A 22,042-nucleotide genomic window follows, 5' to 3' on the forward strand; every position below is an offset into this window, starting at 1 on the left:
CTTCCATCCTCTCACCTGTGGGGTACCTCAGGGGTCCATTCTAGGTCCCTTATTGTTCAGCATTTACCTATTGCCACCAGGTGATGCTATCCGTTTGAGATGCTTATAGTACCACTGTTATGCTGATAACACACTTTACCTGTCTTTCCCTCAAAACTCTGTGCATGCCACCACAACCCTCTCTTATAATCTGGAACTTATCTATGATTGGATAGTCAGTAATAGGGTTAAACTCAATACCTTCCCCCTGCCGATGCAGTATTCATGGCTGTATGTGAAAGGCAGGTATGCAGTAGGGATGTGAGGCGTATATCCCCATCTCAGTGTCAGATCATCCACGTCCACCACCCTTCCCTTCTTTGGACCACACCCCCTCATCATAATGTCCCGAATCTACACCAGAGATCGTCACAGGGAATGCTCCAGTTACTATCCACCCCCCCTATTATGGACAAGCCCATGTCTCTCTGTCAGTCTACCAGTTGCCTGAGCTGCTAATCAAATACATGTAGGCTGGGCTGTAGTCAGGGCTTTATTCCTGTATGCCGCCAGAGCAAAACTGAGCTCCCAACTGTAGTACAGGCTTTGGTGTCTTCATGCCTGGACTGTTGTAATACCCTCTCTGTTGGTTTATGTGACTCTGACTTAACACATTTCCAATGTGAACAAAATTCTGAAGACCATCATTTGACAGGAGCTACCATCATATTTCCCCACTCTTACATGATTTGTTTTGGCTCCCTGTTAGACAAGGAACCTCCTGCAATTTTGTATCCCTAGTCAAGCATTGCATTCTAGTTCTGTGAACCTGTTTGTTGTCCCCTTCTACAAACTTGATACATCTGGCTGACATTCTTTCAGCTACCAGGGTCCTACCCAATGGATTCTCCTCCCTAGGTGGCTTTGAGACTCACCTACAGTGGCAGGTATAAAAAGTGGCTTAAAATAATGTCTTCCTTACTACTGTTATTTTTTATTTTATGTATTTATATTCCATTATTGTACTATTTAAATGTATTTCTGATTTATTTATTTTTTTAATCTTTTTTTGTATCCTACTGAAGGTATTCAGGCACTTAAACTGGAACTTGAAGCCAGATTTTTCTCACTGAGTATGTGGTCTTTTTATGTTCGGTCTTATTGGCATCTACTCCCTACATGCATCAGAGGGTTAACACAATTTCACATTTTCAGGAGTATACTTGAACTTAGAGCACATTTTGACTAGAAGCATACATATTATGTAGAAATGATATTGTAGTTGTATCTTTAAGTTAATAGTAAGTGTGTATGCATGCCATTATGACTTCTGTTGTCATATTGCAGTTCAGTAAAGATGTTGCTGAATGGGCATCATTTGAAATGCCTATTCATTCATACATCATGACTGTGTCCATGATAATTATATACACATACTACAATGTGTCAGACCGAAGATATGATGTCAGATATAAAGCTACTTTTGGCACCAATTTACATTTTTTTCATACTGTTCCAAATTCTGAATCATTTTTTCAGTCTGTGAATTCTTCGTATGCAAACAGTTCTCTGTAGTATCGTAGCCATGTGTAGTGGGAGCTTGACTCATTTGATTTTTCTCTAGAAATAAAATGATGGAAAAATTCTGATTTTCACACTTTTGCTTTATTGGCATTGGAACAGTTAATCTTTCAGTCTTCACATATCGCACATCTCGGTTTTGCATATTGTAAATTTATTTTCCTGTTTTTGCTCATACTGCTGCTGAACCAACAATCTCCATTGCTATAACACTATTTTTGGGTCAGAATGTCTTCACTTCAATCACCAGTATCCCTGAAGCTGCATGGTAGCTTGTTTGAAAATAGAAAACTCTGGGCTCAAAGTGTGATCTCACTGCAACTGGAGTTGCAGAAAAAACAAACATCCAATGTGCAATGCTCCTTTGTGTCAGAGGTGAGGAAGCAATAAAGGCATTTAACACATTTTGACTCAAAAGGGAAAAGAGGAACAATCTTTTGAGTCTTGAGAGAAAGGTTTTAGACATAGTGTGAGCCAAAAATATGTAAGCCATTTATATTTCACTAGAAATCAGGGGTATCGCTATCGCCTGACAGTAAGACGTTGTCCCGTTCGATTCTCAGCTAGAGCGTCTTCTGTCTGGAGACATGCACGAATGGGCATACCTTCGTTGAAGGTTGTGCGTCAGGGCTGGCAACTCAGCATGTAAAAATCTACTGCCAGTCATTAGCGGACCGGAGTTCCGCTGTGGCGACCCCTAACCGGAAAATGCCGAAAGACACAAGAAATCAGGGAGTTCAAGATGCAACATATGTTTGTGTAACTGAGATGAAACACAAAATAAAAGGGAAACATTTTAGTTTGTGGACTTACAAAATTCACTGATATTTTTTTCTACAACACATCATTCTGTTATCAAGTTATAGGCAGGATATTATGAGAAGTAGATTCGACACTTTATAAATCACTAGATGTATATACAGTGGTCAAACTTTCAAGCATTCAACTTAAAAGTATAAATGAGTATGCTGGGTGAAAATAAGGGTAGAGTGAAGCTTAAAATGAATAAAAGAAAAAAATAATGGCAAAGATGTTTTACAGACATCCCAAATAGCAGTCAGACACCTGATTTCACCGCTCTGGCCACAAGCATGAGAAAAGCACACTGTACAGCCATTTTTCATATATGCAGATTGTGTGGATGTCAAAATCATTCAAAAATGTGAAGATGTCCAAATAAATCTGTGCAGTAAGAATTACAGGTAGTTAGAGGGGAAAAAACAAAATAAAACAGAAATGTCTGTGGGCACAATTTAAATGGATATCATGAATACAATACAGGCTATGGGTAGCAAAATAATTACTTTTGGCCAGAAAAACTTTTGATTAAAGACTAGTATATTCATTTTGGTCATAATACTGTATTCAGGAAAGACTAAAGCCATCAGGATAGATTTTAAATGTCCCAAGCAGTATCTTTGAAAAAGCAGTTAGAGCAGCCAAATATATTGGGCTGTAATGCTTGTGAGACATTTGGTATTATTAAGAAAATCCATGTAGTACAGTAACAGTATGGTTTATAGAGTTAAGCAGGTGACAGCATGAATGTTGCTTGTAGTTAGAAATGTAATGGTAATAAAGCTCATCAAAACAAGAACGTTAAAAAAGACAGAAATACATGAATACTCATGAGCACCACTGGAAATGTGTGGTTGGATACAAAGAGCTTAATAGTGCCAGAGGCAATAGTATTATATATAGTTCTTAAAGGAAAATAGTTCAGAACACAGCTGCTAAGACATTAATACTGTTAACATGTGTAATAATAGGAATACATTTATGAGTATTCCACTGAGGGTCGCGAAACAGAATAATGAAGACACTGTTGATATTTTGCAGTTATTGTGATTTATTTATTGGTTTTTGCTGTCTGCAAGGGTAGTACAGTTAAGATTTCAGCCAAGGAAGCATCACTTATAGATATATCAAGAGGAGTTTAGATATCACTTAGGAAGATTGAAACAAGGGCTAAAGCATGTGGAAGTTATAGGCATAATTATTTAATAGGTAGAACTGACTGAATGGTAAGGTAATATAGTGACTGTAATGAAGCAAGGTGAGCCGTAGAATATGTGTAGACATTCACCAATCCAAATTAAAAAAATAGTACTGTTTCAAGTAATTGAAGCAGTTATGTCTATGCATAGCACTAAGATCCTCTCTGTGCTAATATTGATAATACTGTAGTTGTAAGTAGATCTGTATACCATATAGATTTTCTGTCAAAGTGCAGTTCATTAAAGCCGTTGTTGAATGCACTTCATGTCTAATGTGTCTTCTTTCATTCATTTTGACTATGTGTGTGCATATCTTATAGGTTCATAGGTTCATACTAGGCTATCTGCCCTAGGGCATTTATAAGCCTAGCCAGAATGTGTTTGGCTTTCGCCACCCATTTTAAATTTATTTTGCTATGCCCTTTTTCGAGGTTAGTATACTGTGCCTCTGTCTAACAGTGACACAGAAGTGATACCCTGGGTAAACCTAAGATCTCCCATCCACTCATCAAGATTCCTCTTGAAGAGAGTCAGTGAGGGACTCTGCCTAACCTGGACTGGGATTTTATTCCAGAGTGAAGGGAGCCTCTGGGTTATGAATCTGTCCCTCCAGCATGTCCTATTTATTTCAGTGCTGAGGTTCAAGTCTCTCAAGCGCGTAGCTCGATGGGGTTTGGATCTTCTGAGGTGCAGCATGTCCATTAATTCCGGGTTGGACATGGCTTTATACGTCAGGCACAGATCGCCTCTGAACAGGCGGTATGCCACTGAGTAGAGCTGGAGTTTCTTTAACCGGGCAGCATATGGCATCTGTTTGAGCCCTTTGATCCTCTTGGTGAAGTACTTTTGGGGTCTTTCCAGTTGCTACAGGTGTCTGGTAAGGTACATCCCAAAAGGGGCATTGTACTCAATTATGGGCCTGATGAGGGATGAGTAAAGAGGCACGATGACCTCCCCTGATCTAGATGTGAATCTCTTCATGATTAGGTGGGCTGTATAAAATGTTTTTCTAACCACTTTGGCCACGTGGTTGTCAAATGAGAGATTGCTATCAACTTGGGTCCCCAAGTCCCTAATTACTTCTTCTGTACTTAATGGATTACCACCTATGTGGTAATTTGTGGGCACTTTGTTTTGCCAAAGGGATGACTATACACTTTTTGGCATTTAGCTTGAGGCCATGGCTCTGGCACCAGTTGTCTGTTTCTATGAGGCCCTTTTGGAGGATGCTTGTGTCGGCTGGAGAGTCGATTATGGTGCCCAGTTTGCAGTCATCTGCGAACTTGGTCAGCCACAGTCCTTCCGTGTTGGCCTGTACCTCCGAGAAATATATACCGAACAAGAGAGGTCCCAGGACTGAGCCTTGTGGGACACCACTTGTAACTGGTTTGAGTCTGACATGGCTCCAGCAATTCTAACCATGTGGGTTCTGTCCTTGAGCCAGTTTGCAATCCATCTAGTGACATAGGGGTTTATATTTAAGCTGGTGAGCTTATCTATAATGCCCAAGTGGGGTATTGTATCGAAGGCTTTTGCGAGGTCCAGGTAGGCTGTGTGAACCACCTTCCCCTCGCCAATGGCCTTGGTGACTGTTTCAAAGAAATCAACCAGGTTTAAGAGGCAGGATCTGCCCTTAACAAAGCCGAACTGGGTAGGATCCAGTGTCTGTAGGTCCCCAATATCTTTATTTATGAGGTCCATGATGATCCTTTCCATAGCTTATATATATATATATATATATATATATATATATATATATATATATATATATATTAAAGTATATGTAACTTTCACCACTTGTATTCCTTGTAGTTGTAGTTTTTTATTTTGCACTTTAGTAGTTGCAGTCTTACTAACTGAGCTGCAGTTTATCTTATTGTATGTCGCCTTAGCACTGGCTTTATTGTGCTGTGTGTGTGTGTGCGTGCGTGTGTATGGGTTCCATTCAACCCATCAGCAGGTCGACTTGTCGAACTGCAAAAAAAGCCGTGATCAAGCATACCGGTTTCTGTGCTGTGTGAGATCTCAGTACAGCAGGGATTGGTGAATTTACCCTTTTCCCCATTGTACTGCAGTTGTAGAATTGAGTATGTGACATGTGTTCAAAGTTTGGATAGTTCAGCCATCTGAAGTGTGTGTGTGTGTGTGTGTGTGTGTGTGTGTGTGTGTGTGTGTGTGTGTGTGTGTGTATGTGTGTGTGTGTATATTTATATATATATATATATATATATATATATATATGGTTCCACTTGAAAACATCAAAATGCTAAACCATCGAAATTCATATGGTCGAGACCATATAATCGAGTGTTTAGATCATCGATGTTGTCAAGGGGAAGAAAAAGGTAAGTGTATAGAGGAAAAAGCTAGTGTTTCTGCAGGGCAGCAAGGTGCCTGCACACTGTATCTGTGAATGGCACTGGAGATAGGGTACGGGAAATCTGCTGTTTAGCGCTTCTGCATATAGCGCTAAAACAGAGATTTCCCTTTACCCCACTGTAGTGCGATCCCGGAGTTGGTATATTAAAGAAGGGGGGTTGTGGGAGGGGGCGAAGCCCCCCCTACATAAAATAGTTTTTAGAGGTTTTTTTCTTTTGTTTACATTCCCTTTGAATCTTCGATGGTTTGAAACTCTATGTTCTGGTCTTGATGATCAGACTTTCGATGTTTCAAGCTTTTGATGATTCAAAGTGGAAATATATATATATATATATATATATATATATATATATATATATAGATGGATATGCATATTTATATATCTGTGCATGTGTGTGTGTGTGTGTGTGTGTGTGTGTGTGTGTGTGTGTGTATTTTGCATTGACTGCATTCACAAATATTGAAAAGCAGAATAGCTGCCTATCACTTAGTAATCCTAAACCTTTGACTTGCAGTAGTCTAATATAGATGCAGCACAGTTATACATGATAGCAAATACATGGAAAATAGCCTTGCACTAACAATCATGGTAAGAAACACATGCTTGTATAAAAGCAAACAGAATGTATTTATACAGGGGTTTTGCTTACCACACCACCAAAATGGCTCCTTTGCCCCCACACCCTTTATTTACTAACTGGATGATCATGTACTAACCATGAAAGCTCAATCAGCCTAATAAGCAAAAGCCATTCCTCCACACAAGTGGACAAGACAGGTATTCAAACTTCACTTGACTGCATAGGTTTTCAAAGAAATGTACTCCTTGAAGGCGGTTGCCGAAGCGCTAGAAGTGCAATAAACTGGTGTTTTAAGTGGATTCTTCATCTGCGGTCTTCAGTTTTATCTTTTCTTTTTGGTTCATGCAGTGTTTCAAAGAAATGTACTCTGAGTATTGCACTGTTTCTTTTTTTTCCAAACGTCTTTATTGAAATATCACTTGTGACATAGGCAAATTTACTTTCATATAAAAGTAATCGAACTATAATTAACATAAACATTCTACTTCACATATATTGCTATATATCACATAACCTAAGTAACATTACATAAATTATTCAATTCCTGCCTTTTTTTTAACAAGAAACATCTTTATTAAACCATCACTTACTACATAGGCATTCATACAGTTATATAAATGAAAACAAACTACACAGACACAATCCTAGTTGCAAGCATTTTACATCACAAACCATACTGACACACTCCCAGTTGCAAACATTATACATCATTTACAATGTAGCCAGTCTTTTTCAGTCAGACATTACATAGCGCATTTAAATCCTGCCGCCTTTTAAACCTCATTCTTCCCTTGTATGTATTGTTCCCACAATTCCAATTTTTTCCTATGTAGTTTGCTCATACCCTTTTCTAAAGATCTCAGTTCCAGTTGTTTTATCTCTATTACCATATTCACTACTTCTAGTATAGTTGGTTTAGATATTGATTTCCATTTTCTAGTAATTGCTTTTTTGGCAACCACCATTATTAGACACAGCAAGGCCTTAGTATGTCTAGGCAATTCCAATTCTGTATCACAGCTCAGAAAAATCATCTCCCTCATCAGACCAATCTACTCACCCAGCATCTCTGACAGTGCATCCCACAGGGAATCCTTAAAGTTCCCCAATTCACAGCACTCCCAGAGAGTATTGTACTGTTTCATGTCTCACTTACCTTTTACATTCTGCTTTCACCTTTGCCATTGTTGAAAACTGTCCTTTAGGCCACTTCACTCATCTGGCTATCAAATCACTAAACAAACAAACAAAAAAAAAAAAAAAATATATATATATATATATATATATATATATATATATATATATATATATATAAAATATATAAAGCAGATTAGATCTCATAACCATAGTTAAAGCTGTTTATCTTTGTTTTGTTTACTTTTTTCCTACAGGAAACACCGAAGTCATTGAGTTTCTTATAAATATCTGCAGAGTGAATCCATTCATCAAGGACAGGTATGGATTAAGATACATACATTCAAATCTTGCATAATAAACTCCATGACAGAAATCCTTAAATTTCCATTGTCTGTGGTCTAGGCCTGTCATGATTTAGCATTTTTGTAGCACTTAATAGACTGAATGGTGTACTGAATTCATTATACTGTGTGTTGGCTTCATTCAGAGCATGTGGGATAAGTGAGCAGTATGTCCAGCTGGGTGGTTATTACATGGAAGTAACTGACTAGCCTGGAATGTTGTGAGGCCTGAAGCCACAGCAGAGGTCTGTGCAGTCCTGTAAGGTCTGTTATTTCCCTGTAGCACCCACTCTGGACGACATTACTGTGCTTATGTAATGGGCAACTGTATTATCATTGTACATTGTTTTTATCATATATTGTTATGTTCATATATGTCATTTTTGATATAAAATAGTTTCTTAGCTGATAGTTTAAACTGAAAGCAAAACACTAATACACATGAAAGCTATAAAATACTAAAATCTTTTCTGTTTAACACACCTGAAATATGTTTTATCTTTTGTGAAACTTCTCAGTGTGTCACAATACTTGTTATAGTACAAAGGAATTTTTATTTTCAGAGGCTGGATCAGTATTACTAAAATGTAAAGGAGAGGCAAACTGAATGTGCAGATGTTAATGCTATACCAAGGGAAGGCAGATCATGGTTCCACATATATTGATCTTCATTAATACTTTAATACATAGTTTTGTTTATACGTCTTAAGTTTTTGGACAATTTATTTTTGTTACAATTGGAGTTAGTGGGAAAAAAAATTAGTGAGATCAGGATACATTTCTACAGATATCTGATGGATTTTGTTCCGCGAGTAGGCACACTCTTTTTTCACCCGACTCTTCTCATACATTAATTCACCCCTTTGAAATACCAAGTGACCAATGGGACATATTTTAATATTTTTAGTGGATATAATACAACGTTGTAACATCGTCTTGTACTAATTTTTGGACTACTGCATGTTGACTTGCAGTTCTTGTTCACTCTACATAGGACGACTTGTTCCCCCAGTGTTGCCATCCCTAAGAAACTCTTTTCACTTATTCAAGTGACTCATGTTTGAGCTGGAGCTGGATGAATGAAACAGAGGGATGTGACTCACTGTTTTCCTTTATGTTCCACTATCCTCTCCCTTTGGAGAATGGCAAGCACAGTACAGTGCTTGCTATGCTGGGCCCAGTCCTCTTTTGTGTCTGTACAGTAGCTGGATTGGAGTGTATTTTCTTGCAAGCATAGTGCAGCTACTGTCCCCTGTTCATTCTCATGCTTGTCTCCAGTCATCATCAGGCACTCACTTCCATCCTTACCCAGACAGATCCTCCAGAGTTTGTGTCAATTAAATGAAACAGAATTACCTCTGTTATAGTCAAAGCTTTATCCCACTGCAACACCTAACAAAGCACAGCACTTGATTTTGACTGAGCTAGTCTGGAGATAAAAAGGACTGTGTAGAAAAAGTAAAGAAAGGTAAACTTCTTAAATCCTTGTATTATAATAATGCATTTGAAGTTGATAGCCACTTGGTGTCATGAAGTATGTTGCAGCGAAATACACAAGGATCTGCTGAAAAAATAAATCTCAAGATTTTGTATAGGATGATTTGTAATCTCTGAAAATTGTAGGAGGAATGCAGAGCCAGCAAAGGCAAACTATATTCACGCTTTTAAAGTAGAACATTCTCAGTAATGGGAGCCAGGGCAGGACATGAAAGAAGATGCGTGATTCTGTACCAGACTTTTAGTTTTGCAAAAACTTTATTGGTGATATTATCTGCGTGTGTGGTACAGAAATGGGTCAGGTGTTACTCCAAGGTATTTCTGTTCCAGACATTGAGAATGGTGTTGCCTTGGTAGCTGTTCAGTAAAAGAGGGAGAGATTCAAGCTACTTCATGAGTAGTTCCAAAGACCATTACATTGGTTTTCTTGTGGTTGATTAAAAGTTTATTATCAAGAGACTATCTACAGAGGTTTTCCCAAGATGACTGCACATTGAGTAACAGCATAATTTCAGTTCTCCCAGTGTGAAAACAGAAACTCAGAAGGGAGAGTCAGTGAACTTTTATTTTTGAGTAAATTTCAGTAACTGGCTAGTAAGTGCACTGCCTGGATGCCATCAAAAAAGAAATTCAGAGTACCTGAAAGAAAATTAATCACAAAGTGTCAGGAAAAATACTGACTGGGAATAATTCTGCAGTTGTTCATCAAAAAACAGTGGCAAGCTACAGCTTTGGTGTAAGACATGACTAACAGTAAACTAGAGAAAAAAATAAGTAAACTCTACACAGAGCTAATTCAAATAAATGAAACACTGAAGGAGTATATTAACTCAAATTAAAAAGGGCTGGAAAAAATGGAAGAATCTTTAAACAGATATTCAGATGTGGTGATAAAACTGCAAAAAAATTAGAGGTCAAAATGAAGAAAAGGCTGGCTGAATATGAGACTTCTCAAGAAGATATGTTTAAAAAATAATAGAATTAGAGGACAAGCACATAGAGAAAACCAGAGATTTCCTGCTGTACCATAGAAGCTGTAAGGAACAGACTTACAGCTGGTATTCCACAGCAGGAGTTGTTAATTGAAAGGGCACATCATGTGTATGATCCAAACCTGACCATGAGAAAGCAACCTAGACCTTTAATAGTAAAGATGCAGTCCTACCAGCAGAAAGAGTTGATACTGACAAAACTGTGGCAGAAGGGCAAGGTACTAAAAGTGGGAAACAGTAGAGTGTTTTTGGAAAATGATTACTCACTGTACACCAGGCAGAAGAGGAGTAAATTTATTCCACTAATCAGGGAATGTCGAGAAGCAAATGTGAGATTCAGTCTGCTGTACCCAGCTGTTTTCAGAATATTCCTTCCTGGAGGGACAAAAACATTTTTTGATGCAGAGCATGCTAAGGAGGAAATACTAAAGTTTGTCCAGCAAAAAGTGAGCTATGAAACAGGAGATTATGCTTCTTGTTTTTATGGTAATAAAGACGACAGAGAGATTGTGTCAGTGAACCTTTTCCAATATAGCAATGGAAAATGCTTGAGAGACAGAAGAAAGCACAAGAGTTGACTAGAAGAGCCAGGAGTATGTTAGAAATGAAGCAGAGACTGGATTTGGGAGATGGAGATCAACAGGAATAAAACAAGCAACTTGGAAATTGACAAATAAATGTGAGATTACAAAACAGTAAATCTGATGTTGTAAATCTTTGTTCCTTCCTTACAATTAGGACTTTGGTTCCATCCTCGGAACTGATGCGTCCATTTCCAAGCTTGCGACAGCCAAAAACTCTCGGCTAAGACCTACCCATAATGCCCTTCTCCTAGTTACTCCAGATCTCGTTTGACATGTTCCTCGTCAGACGTGCCTAGACATCTCTCTCAAAGCTAAGTGGAAAATTGTAATGATCTGTAGTCCTATCTCACCTTCATTCTTACATATGGGTTCGGAGCTGAACCTTGGCTCAGACTCGGCCAATTTCAAAACTCGAAGTCTCTCAGTTGGCTTGTGGCAAGATAGGTATCCCATAGTGCACTAGTAAGAATCCCCAGATCTCGTTTCCCGCGTCTACGAGTTCAGAAGTGCTTTCTTTCTTGGCCGTGGCTAAGTTGGATTTTTCTTCTTTAATCTTGTTTATAGTGATTGTTTTTTTTTTTTTCATAATAAAAAGTAGCTAATATAAATAGCTTAATCGTTATTATAGATAGTAATTTAGTGGTGTGTTTTTGAAAATTTGCAAAGTTATTGTTGAAAACTTGTTGGCCATCGCTTCCGCAGGCCTTTTTCTCCTTTGAGTGGTATCCCTTCCTTGTTGTGCTAGTTTTTTGATATATTTACATATTTAGCATAGGTTCGTGTTTGAGTTAGGACCTTTTCCAATCTTCTCCTTTTTGACTAGAATAGTAATACAATTGATAGCTATGTGCAGTGTTCTTATTAATTCTTATTCGCTAGTTAATTAGCGTGTTGGTGAATTATTGCAGTTCTTGTAGCAAATTCTTGCTGTAGCTTCTCCTCTGTTTACAGCTAGGTCCGTTTACGTTAGAGGACCTAGTCCTCTATTAACCTTTCTCTAGGACTGTTTCCTCAGCAGGGCTAGGGCCATTTAAATTAGAGGACCTAGTCCTCTGTTTTTTTTTTTTTTTTTTTTTTTGTTTTGTTTTTTTTTTTCTCGTCTTTGTGTGTTGTTTTTGAGCAGGGCTAGGCCTGTTCATAGGTTCATAAGTTGATACTAGGCTATCGGCCCTAGGGCCTATACAAGCCTAGCCATAACAATTCCCTGGCTATTTCTTCCCACACTATTTACTTCCCTGGACCTCGTCTAACAGGGCGACTGACGTGATCCCTGGGGTGAATTTCCTTTCTCCCATCCAATCGTCAAGGTTCCTTTTGAAAAGGGCCAAAGAGGCACTCTGCTTAACATGTATGGGCAGTCTATTCCAGAGTCTGTTTTGTTTATTGTGATGATAAGATTTAGATCCCTGGAGTGTGTGACTCTGAGGGATTGGGATTTCTTTAAGTGTAGCATGTCCAACAGCTCTGGGTTTGACATGGCCTTGTATGTTAAGCAGAGATCACCTCGGAGTAGACGATATGTGACAGCGTATAGCTAGAGTTTTTTAAGGCGGTCAGTATATGGCATCTGCTTTAGGCCTGTGATTCTTTTCGTGAGGTATTTCTGTGGCATTTCCAGTTGTTGCAGATGTCTTGAGAGGTACATACCAAATGGGGCGTTGTATTCTATAAGTCCTCTGTTGTTTTTTCCTTGTGTGCAGTGTTTCTTGCAGACTAGGCCCGTTTAAGTTGGAAGACTTTGTACTCTCCTCCTGTTTTTTCCCTCCTGTATTTGTAATAGTATGTCTAAGGAGTCTAAGGATCATAAACCTTTGGGTTTTAAAAAGTATCAAAAATGTTCGCAAAAAATGTCACTGATGGACGGACATAGTAATTGTGTTTAATGCTTAAGTGCCATATATCTTCGGGAGACATGTTCTTTTTGTCACTCTTTCAGTTCTCGGGTTCTCCAGGAAAGGAAGAACAAATTGATCCTGAAAGGTCTCCTTAAGCCTTCCTTTCAGGAGGATTTAGCCAGCTCATCATCATCACATTCCAGGTCTCCTTCTTCTAAAAAAGAGAAAGTCAAGTCGGCCAAGAGACAGTCTCCTACACTGACTATTTTATCTAGACCTCTACAGAAAATTTAAAAATTGGACAAATCTTCTACTCCTTCGGCTAAACTGTCCTCGGAGCCAGTCGAGGTTATTGACATCAACACTCCAGTATCGGCCCCAAGTTTTTCAGAGCTGACTGCTGAACATTTACCTTGGAGCCGGTCTAGAGAATTATTACCGGTCTCCCCGACTCTCAGATCTCTGATTTTGCAGAGATCTAGATCACCTACTTTGTCTTCCAGATCCTCCAAGAGTCGTTCTGAAGAGGATGTAGAGAGAGAGTAGTGCTTAGAGTTTTGAAGTCATAGGCGCTAGCTAATTTGTTGCCGGCTCCGACCCATTTGGTTCCAGAGCCGTCTAAGGCCGTACTCCCTGCTTCTGTTCCTCCTCCGAGCCATGTTGGTCCTTCAGAGCCAGAGCTATTGGTGCTGCTTGTTGTGGAACCGTCGGTTTCGGCACCTCTCTTGTCTGTCTTGGAGCCGAGTTCCACTCTACCTTCGGCACTGTCCTTGGTGTCTAGGAGCCGAAGCTCGCCAGCCGGCCCCGACAGGGATGCTTGGACTTGAACTTCTTCGGTTCCGAGCCTACCTCTCTGTGCATCGGCTAGGCTGAGCTCGAATCCTACATCTATCTGGGAGCCGATCGCTTTGGAGCCAAGGGCTACTTCTGCTTCCTCAGAACCGGGGGCTGTCCTCAGAGCCAGAGAGATCTGCTTTCGAGATGATGAGGAGCATGCTTGTCTAGGTCTTCAGCTCCACACAAGAGTACCAATGATCTTCCCCCTCAAGCTCCAACCTCTGTCTCAGCTCCATCTCTCTCTCTCTCGACAGCAGAGACCCGCAGCCTCAGGAGCCCCCTTGTATGGCCCCCAGTCTTCCAAGACCTCCCCAGAATACCCTTCTGAGGAGCCACCTCGGAAGAGAACTTGCTAGAGGAAGCATGTAGTCTACCCTGATGAGTCCATCACCTCTGACACTGACCTCGACAAGTCATAAGGGTCCCCTGGGTCATCCTGTGATGATATCTCCTTTGTAGATATCCTAGAGATCCTGAAACAGAGAGGCGGCTGGCCCACTGTCACCCCTTCTGATGAGGAGTCAGTGTACCTGGAGGCTTTCGGGTCTCAACCTTCAGCCTCTTGGGTGTCTCCACCTTTTGATGAGCTCTTAGATTTAGTCAGTCGAAAGGTGTGGAAAACTACTGATGCCATGGAACCAGTCCCCAGAAGGCCCAACAAATTTCTTTCAGCCCCCAAAGAGAAAGAGTTTTTGTGTAAGGGTGTGCCTATAGATGCCATGGTGGTGGCAGCAGCCACAAAGAAGGAACTAGCAGAAACTTCCTCATCTGTCCATCCACCGAACAAGGAGTCTCGAATGATGGATAGATATGGGAAGCATATCTTCTCTTCAGCAGCGTTTACTCTCAGATCGCTGAATTACTTAACCCATTTTACTAGGCTTCAAAGAGATCTCCTAAAGGAGCTAGGAGATACTCTCTAAGGTACCTTAGCTGAAGGAGTCCCTGAGAAGGTTACTGCTCAGTTGTCTACCTTAAACTCTATTGTTAACTTCTCCATAAGGCTGATATCTTATGCAGCAGATGGAGCGAGCAGGGCAGCAGGATCAGGAGTTTCCCTTAGGAGACACTCCTGGATGCTTTTATATAACTTTGTGGAGCCCTTCAAATCTACATTTACCAACACCCCCTTTGATGGTTCCTCTGTGTTTGGACCAAAGGTAAAAGATACACTCACCAGGTGCGAGCAGAAAGGGAAAACTCTTTCTGCCATGGGAGTACATTTTTCTGTCCCTTCTAACCATACCTTAAAGGTCGGAGAAGTGGGAAAATGTGGTTCAAGAAATCTCAGAGATTTTTCCTGGATGCACAAGGTGATTCCTCCTTCAGAGGCAGAGGAGGAGAAAGTAATGGCAGACATCACCCTAGAGGCAGGGGGGGGGGGTCCGCAAAATTAGGGTGGCTGCGATTCCTTTTGTGGATGTCCCTATCAGCGCTCCTGAAGTGGGGCCCAAATGCACTTCTCTGAAGCCAGTCGGGGGTCACTTATCTTTATATCCAGAAGCCTGGCATGACATCACCCAAGACAAGTGGGCACAAAGAATAATTTCTAGAGGATACTCCATACCCTTCTCTTTCCCACCTCATCCCACCAAGAAAATCCCAGATGTTCCACCCAATCACAGGGATCAAGCAACTATAGAAGTCCAAAAGTTGCTTCAAAAGAGAGTCATCCAAACCGTCCCCGCAGACCAGATAGGATTCAGAACTTACTCCAGATTCTTTTGAGTGCCAAAACGAACAGGAGACTGGAGGCCCATTTTGGATCTCAGCAAGTTAAATGAATCAGTAAAGAAGTCCAAGTTCCGAATGGTAACACTGCAGTCTATACTCCCTCTGTGAAGGAAAGACAATTGGATGCACTCCGTAGACCTCCAAGATGCATACTACCACATAAAAATGGACAGAGCATCAAGGAGTCATTTATGCTTCCGCCTGGGAGCCAGTCATTACCAATTTCATGCTCTGCCCTTTGGTCTCACCACAGCCTCCAGTGTGCTCATCAAATGCATGGCGGTAGACATCTTGGATTCCAAGTGTTTCCGTACCTGGATAACTGGCTCCTTACTGTCACCACCAGGCACCTTCTTCTACAAGCCAGGGATTCAACCATCTAAGTCTGCACTCAACTGGGGATTACTATTAATTGGGAAAAGTCTGCCTTGTCGCCCTCTCAATATGTGACTTTTATAGGCGCAGAAATAGACACAGTCGCCATGATGGCTCGCCTTCCTGCAGACAGAATACAACATCTAAGACAACAGATATACAGTCTGCTCCCCCAACACAAAGTCAAAGCGAAGACAGTGCTCAAACCTCTTGGAACCAAGGCCTCTACTATAACTCTAGTCCCACTAGCCAGACTACATGTGAGAATCCTTCAATGGCTACTTTTTTCCCAGTGGTCTCTTCAACAACTGCCTCTGTCTTATCCTATTTTGATAACGGAATCTTGCAAAAAGGACCTTCGTTGGTGGATTCAGTCCAGTCAACTAACGATAGGGACACCATTCATTCCTCGCCAACCCGTTGCTACTGTAGCCACAGATGCCTCCCAGATGGGGGGGGGGTTATTATCTAGGCAGGACAGTCCAAGGCACATGGCAAGAACTATTATTCAGGTCTTTACCACCGTATCCTGGTATAATAATCTTTACATACATACATAATACAATTACAACATTATACCACCAAGTAACCTTAATCAACATGCTTTTAAAACCGTCATCCATCTCTATTTTACTACTGCTACTTCTTAAACTTTCCTATCTTCACTACCTCACCCAACCCAGTACCTGCTACCATACACAACTCTATCATATAACTAACCATCTAAACTCCCCTCTCTCACATGCGCACTCAGCTATCTCTCCCCATCTATATTCTATAAAACACCTCCTATCCTTCTCTTACAAAGTATTTACTTCTCAGAAACTCTCCATCCCCATAGCAACCAGAAACCCCTTCACCATCACAACAGAACCCAATCCTTTTACTAAATTGCTCAATTACCTCTCTAACCATATCCTTTGTCTGGTCACCAGTCTCCTATCAGGTGATATCCATCCCAACCCAGGCCCCTCCACCTCCACCACCATACGCAAGCCTCTATTACTTACTTCATTAAACTCCCAAAGTATAGTCAACAAAGTCGCAACCCTCCATGCCTGGCTCACACATAATAAACCTGACATCCTATCTATCTCAGAAACATGGCTAAAACCCTATATAAAAGACTCTGAAATAATTCCACCTAACTACTGTATCATTAGGAAAGACAGGTCCCACAAAAAAGGCGGTGGTGTAGCTCTCCTATTCTCAACCTCCTTGCTAATTACTCCCTATAACAAACCTATTCCACACTTTAACAATGCTGAATTACTCCTCACTCTCCTTCAAGTCAATAAGCATAAACACATATGTCTAGCATCCCTCTATATCCCCCCAGGGGATAATATCTCCACACTTGAAGATATCCTCTCCTGGCACTCCAACAACATCAGTAATGAAACCATAATCTTAGGAGATGTAAATATCAACTGGGCCTCCATTCAGTCTCCAACTAACCCCCTTAACATCAACCTATATAATTTTTCCCAGCTAATCAACACTGTAACACGTCCATCTAAAAACCTCTCCTGTGGCAGTATTCTAGATTGGATTCTAGTTTCACATCCCCACTATTATTCTGACAGTGGTACTCTTCCTGACCCTCTAAGCGATCACATGCCCATCTTCACTCACCGACTCCCCTGTATCTCTTACAACACCCACAATTATGTTACTACCTGCAACCACAAAAATTTTAACACAATAACCTTTTTAAATTCTCTAAAAGCAATTAACTGGAATAATCTAAGGACATTACCCTTAGAAGACGTAGTTGCCCACTTCAACTCTGCATTCTTAAAAATACTAGACTCCCAAGCCCCTTTAAGGACAAAGAGAATAAAAAATAATTCCGCCCCCTGGCTAACCAAAAAAACACTAGCTACTATGCGCCTTAGAGATAAAGCCTGGGCACTTTATCAGAAAAGAAAGACCCCTGAACCCCACATTGAATACAGAACCCTTCAAAATAAAGTAAAAAAGCTTATTATCTCAGATAGACAAAATTACTTCCTTACACTCCAAAACAATAATAAAACAAATCCACAGAAATTCTGGAAAGGAATCTCTACCCTCCTTAACCCAAGCAAACCACACACCCCTACCCCTGACCCAAATGCCCCAGATTTAGACTTAGCTACTCAATTTAACTCCTTTTTCATTGAATCTATTAACAAACTAACTTCCTCATTTCCTACTTCCACCTTACTATCCAATACACCCCCATCCTCTCCTGCCAACAATCCACCCTCCACTTCTGCTCCTTCCTCATTCCCATCTACTTACTCTCTATCCCCCACCTCTTCTCCTACTCTAACTTCCTCATCATCCTTACTATCCTCCAATACTCTCTCTCTCCACTCAGCTCTATTTTCATTAAAACCTATACCCACTTCTACAATAAAGAAACTCCTTCAAAAATTGAAGCCTTGCACTAATGCACCTGATAACATCCCCTCTTACTTCCTAAGCATAGCTGCTGAAGCAGTTGCCTATCCCATAAGCATTCTAATCAACCGCTCAATCCTGGAATATACAGTGCCCCAACTCTGGAAACAAGCCTATATCATTCCTCTGCATAAAGGCGGCAATAACTGCAATGTCAACAACTTCCGACCCATTGCTATCCTGTCCCCCATTTCTAAACTTCTAGAAAAGTGTGTCCAACTTCAACTCTTACCACATCTCTTAGACAATAACCTTCTAACCCCTACACAACATGGTTTTAGGCCAAACCATAGCACCATGACAGCCCTCCTCTCCTATCTTGAAACTGTAAATAAAGCACGTGATTCTGGCCAAATTGTTTCTACCCTACTACTTGACCTCTCTAAGGCCTTTGATGCTATCTCACACAGCCTGCTCTTAACTAAACTTTCCAAACTTAACCTTTCTCTGTCCTCTGTGAACTGGTTCTCCAGCTACTTATCAAATAGATACCAAGCTGTAAAATGGAAAAAGGCCACTTCCTCTTTTCTTAGTACCCCCACCGGAGTTCCCCAAGGCTCCATACTTGGTCCTCTTCTCTTTAATATATTTCTAAATGATTTCCGCAAATCTAACCCATTCTCAAACATCATCCAATATGCTGACGATTCTACCATTATCTGCTCTGCCACATCTACCCCCGTGCTCCAAAAGCTTACACAAGAGGCTTTCTCAATTACTGAGCATTGGATGAAACTAAACCATCTAGCTCTCAACGCCTCCAAAACTAAACTAATGGTATTTACCCCCTCTAAAACTACTCCTTTCGATATAAACACATTCTTGATTACTAGTCAAAATAACTCATTTCTAGAACTGGTGTCTGAAACCAAGTTACTTGGTGCCCAAATTGATAACCAGCTTAATTTCAACTCCCATCTACAACTAAATATTAAAAAAACTCACCAAAAACTAGGTATGCTCTACCATCAAAATCAGTACCTCACAAGGACCTCTAAAATCATTCTCTCTTCTTCCTTTCTTATTCCCTCTCTTCTCTATGGAGCACCACTCCTAACTAATCTTCAGTCCTCTCTAAAAAAACAACTTTCCTCTTGCTACAACAAAATCGCCAAGTTCGCTAACAGCCACAGATCTTCCACCCACCACTGTTCGTCTCTCCAAAAACTAAATTGGCTTGAACTACCAAATCATCTCAACTATACTCAGCTAACCCTAGCCCATAAGCTCATTAACAACCCCTTTTTCCCTCCCTGTCTTCTGCTTTTAAGATGCACCTACCTGATAGAGTCTTAAGGTCAAACAATCAAAACCTATTAGAAGTACATAAACCAACTCGTCCCCCAGGCAAAAACTTACTATCCTTTAACCTAGCTCGTCTTTGGAACTCACTCCCACCATCCATCTGCACCATCTCCAATCATTACATGTTCAAAAAATCTCTTCACATACATCTAAAGTCCCAATGGGAATGCTCTTGCTCCCACTCCTCATAAAAATATGGTAATCTTCATCTTCCATTCATTCTCAATGTCATGTGACTATACCTTATATAGCTAATGCTCCCTACAAAATAACTACTCTGTATGACAAAGCAATATTACTTCTTCAAAGCCCAAACACCTCACATTTTTTTTCACAAGATTGTATTGTTTGAATGTATCTCAAATTCGAAATCAATGTTTATATTATTTTTACATTTGTATAATTATCATTAGTATCTATTGTATGTACCTAGTCTGTTTGTTGTTTGTTTTTGGAGCTTTTCTATTATATGTACCTAGTCTGTTTGTTTTTGGAGCTTTTCTCCCCAGGACTCCATTGAAAACGGGTTCTTTTAGGCCCAATGGACTATCCTGGTAAACCAACTGCAAATAAATAAATAAATAAATGAGGCTCACTTGCATATCAATGTCCTAGAGATGACAGCGGTGCTGCTAGCATTGCAAGCACTTCACGACTTTCTTCCTCTAGGGACAATAGCAATCCAATCAGACAATATGTCAGTGGTATGGTATATAAACAAACAAGGAGGAACCAGATCGTATCCCCTATGTCGAGAGGCTCTTCATGTTTGGCAATGGGCAATATCTTCGCAACGCTTTCTAGTTGCAACACATATCCCAGGGACAACCAGTGTGATTGCCGACAAGCTCAGCAGGGCAATCTTGATGCCTCACGAGTGGTCTCTGAATCAGAAAATCGCAGAACAGATTTTCTGCAAATGGGGACAGCCTTGCTGCGATCTGCTTGCTAGCCCAATCAATGCCAAATTCAGCAGCTACTTCTCCCTTATCCCCCCCTCTGGGGGAGACACCGAGAGAAGCACTTGTTCACAACTGGCCCTCAGGACTTCTTTATGCATTCCCTCCCTTTCCTTTAATATCGAAAGTGATCCAGAAAGCAAAGACCTTGGGAAGCAGAATGATTCTTATCACTCCTTACTGACCTCATCAGATTTGGTTCCCCTGTCTCGGGCCTCATCTTCTGGATGATCCATGGACTCTGAACCCAGTACCAGACCTTCTGACACATGTCAGGCACCTTCCACCCCTGCCTCCACACCCTCAACTTGACAGCGTGGCTGCTCCACTTCAATCCCTAGTCAGGCTTCATGATTTCTCCCCTGAAGTTACACATATCCTCATGTCTTTTCATAAGCCTTCTACAAGAAAATTATATGCTAGTAAATGGAAAAGATTTTCTATCTGGGCACGAGAAAAAAAAACAAAGATCCTTACACAGCCTCCATTCCGCTGGTGTTAGAATTCTTAACCAAACTTTTTCATCAGGGATCAGCTGCTGCTACAATCACAGTTCAGTTGGCAGCGATCTCCAATTTTCATTTGGGATAACAAGAACCGATTCTTATGGCTCACAGATTCTGTAAATCATTTTTAAAAAGCACTACCTTGCGGAGACCCCCTTTTCAGGAACATGCATCTCCCTGGGATCTAAATTTTGTTCTGTCCAAACTTACTTCCCCACCTTTTGAACCCGCACATACTTGTGAATTAAAGTTCCTTTCATGGAAGACTATTCTTCTAGTAGCCATTACATCCGTCAGAAGAATGTCAGAGTTACAAGCACTGTTATTCAAACCTCCTTACTTGATCTTTCATAGAGACAGAGTTTCCCTTCGTACAAATCCGTCCTTCATCCCCAAGGTTTGTTCTCAATCTAATATGAATCAAACTGTTGAACTGCCAGTCTTTTTTCCTAATCATTCAAACAGAGCGGAATATAAGTTTCATCATCTTGATATTCACAGGCATTTAAAGTTCTATCTACATAGAACCAAGGAGCTTAGTAGATCAGACCAATTGTTTTATCTTTTTCTGAGACAAGAAAAGATATGCCAGTCTCTAAGATAACATTATCAAATTGGATTTCAAACTGGATTTTGTTTATTTACTCTTCATGTGGCAAAGAACTCCCTTTTAAAATTAAGGCTCATTCTACCAGATCCGTATCTACATCCGCTGCCTTTCAAGCCAGAGTCCCAATTGACAGTATATGTGCAGCAGCAACTTGGGCTACCCCTCATACCTTTATTACTCATTACAAATTGGATTTGGCCAGAAGGGGTAGAGCCTTCTTTGGTTCCACAGTTCTTAGGAGTATATTTCCGTGAGCCACCCGAGAAAAAGGTGCTAGGGACGCTGTCCCATATGTAAGAATGAATTCGAGATAGGACTACAGAACATAAAGAAGTTATGTACTCACCATAACATTCCATGTTTGT

The 22,042-nt window shown here is 40.5% G+C and overlaps 1 protein-coding gene across 1 annotated transcript in view; it reads left to right on the forward strand.

The window, feature by feature from the left end:
• LOC122811665 (glutaminase liver isoform, mitochondrial-like) overlaps window positions 1–22,042 on the forward strand; it is a 1,484,096-nt gene that overhangs the window by 1,366,100 nt on the left and 95,954 nt on the right. The window contains exon 17 of the mRNA XM_044083660.1: window positions 7,909–7,972. Within this exon, the coding sequence (XP_043939595.1) occupies window positions 7,909–7,972 (64 nt within the window). The remainder of the gene's footprint in view (window positions 1–7,908; window positions 7,973–22,042) is intronic.

The sequence above is a fragment of the Protopterus annectens genome, chromosome 9.part0 (assembly GCF_019279795.1).
Source record: "Protopterus annectens isolate FY-2018-M chromosome 9.part0, PAN1.0, whole genome shotgun sequence".
In the NCBI taxonomy this organism is placed as follows: domain Eukaryota; kingdom Metazoa; phylum Chordata; order Ceratodontiformes; family Protopteridae; genus Protopterus; species Protopterus annectens.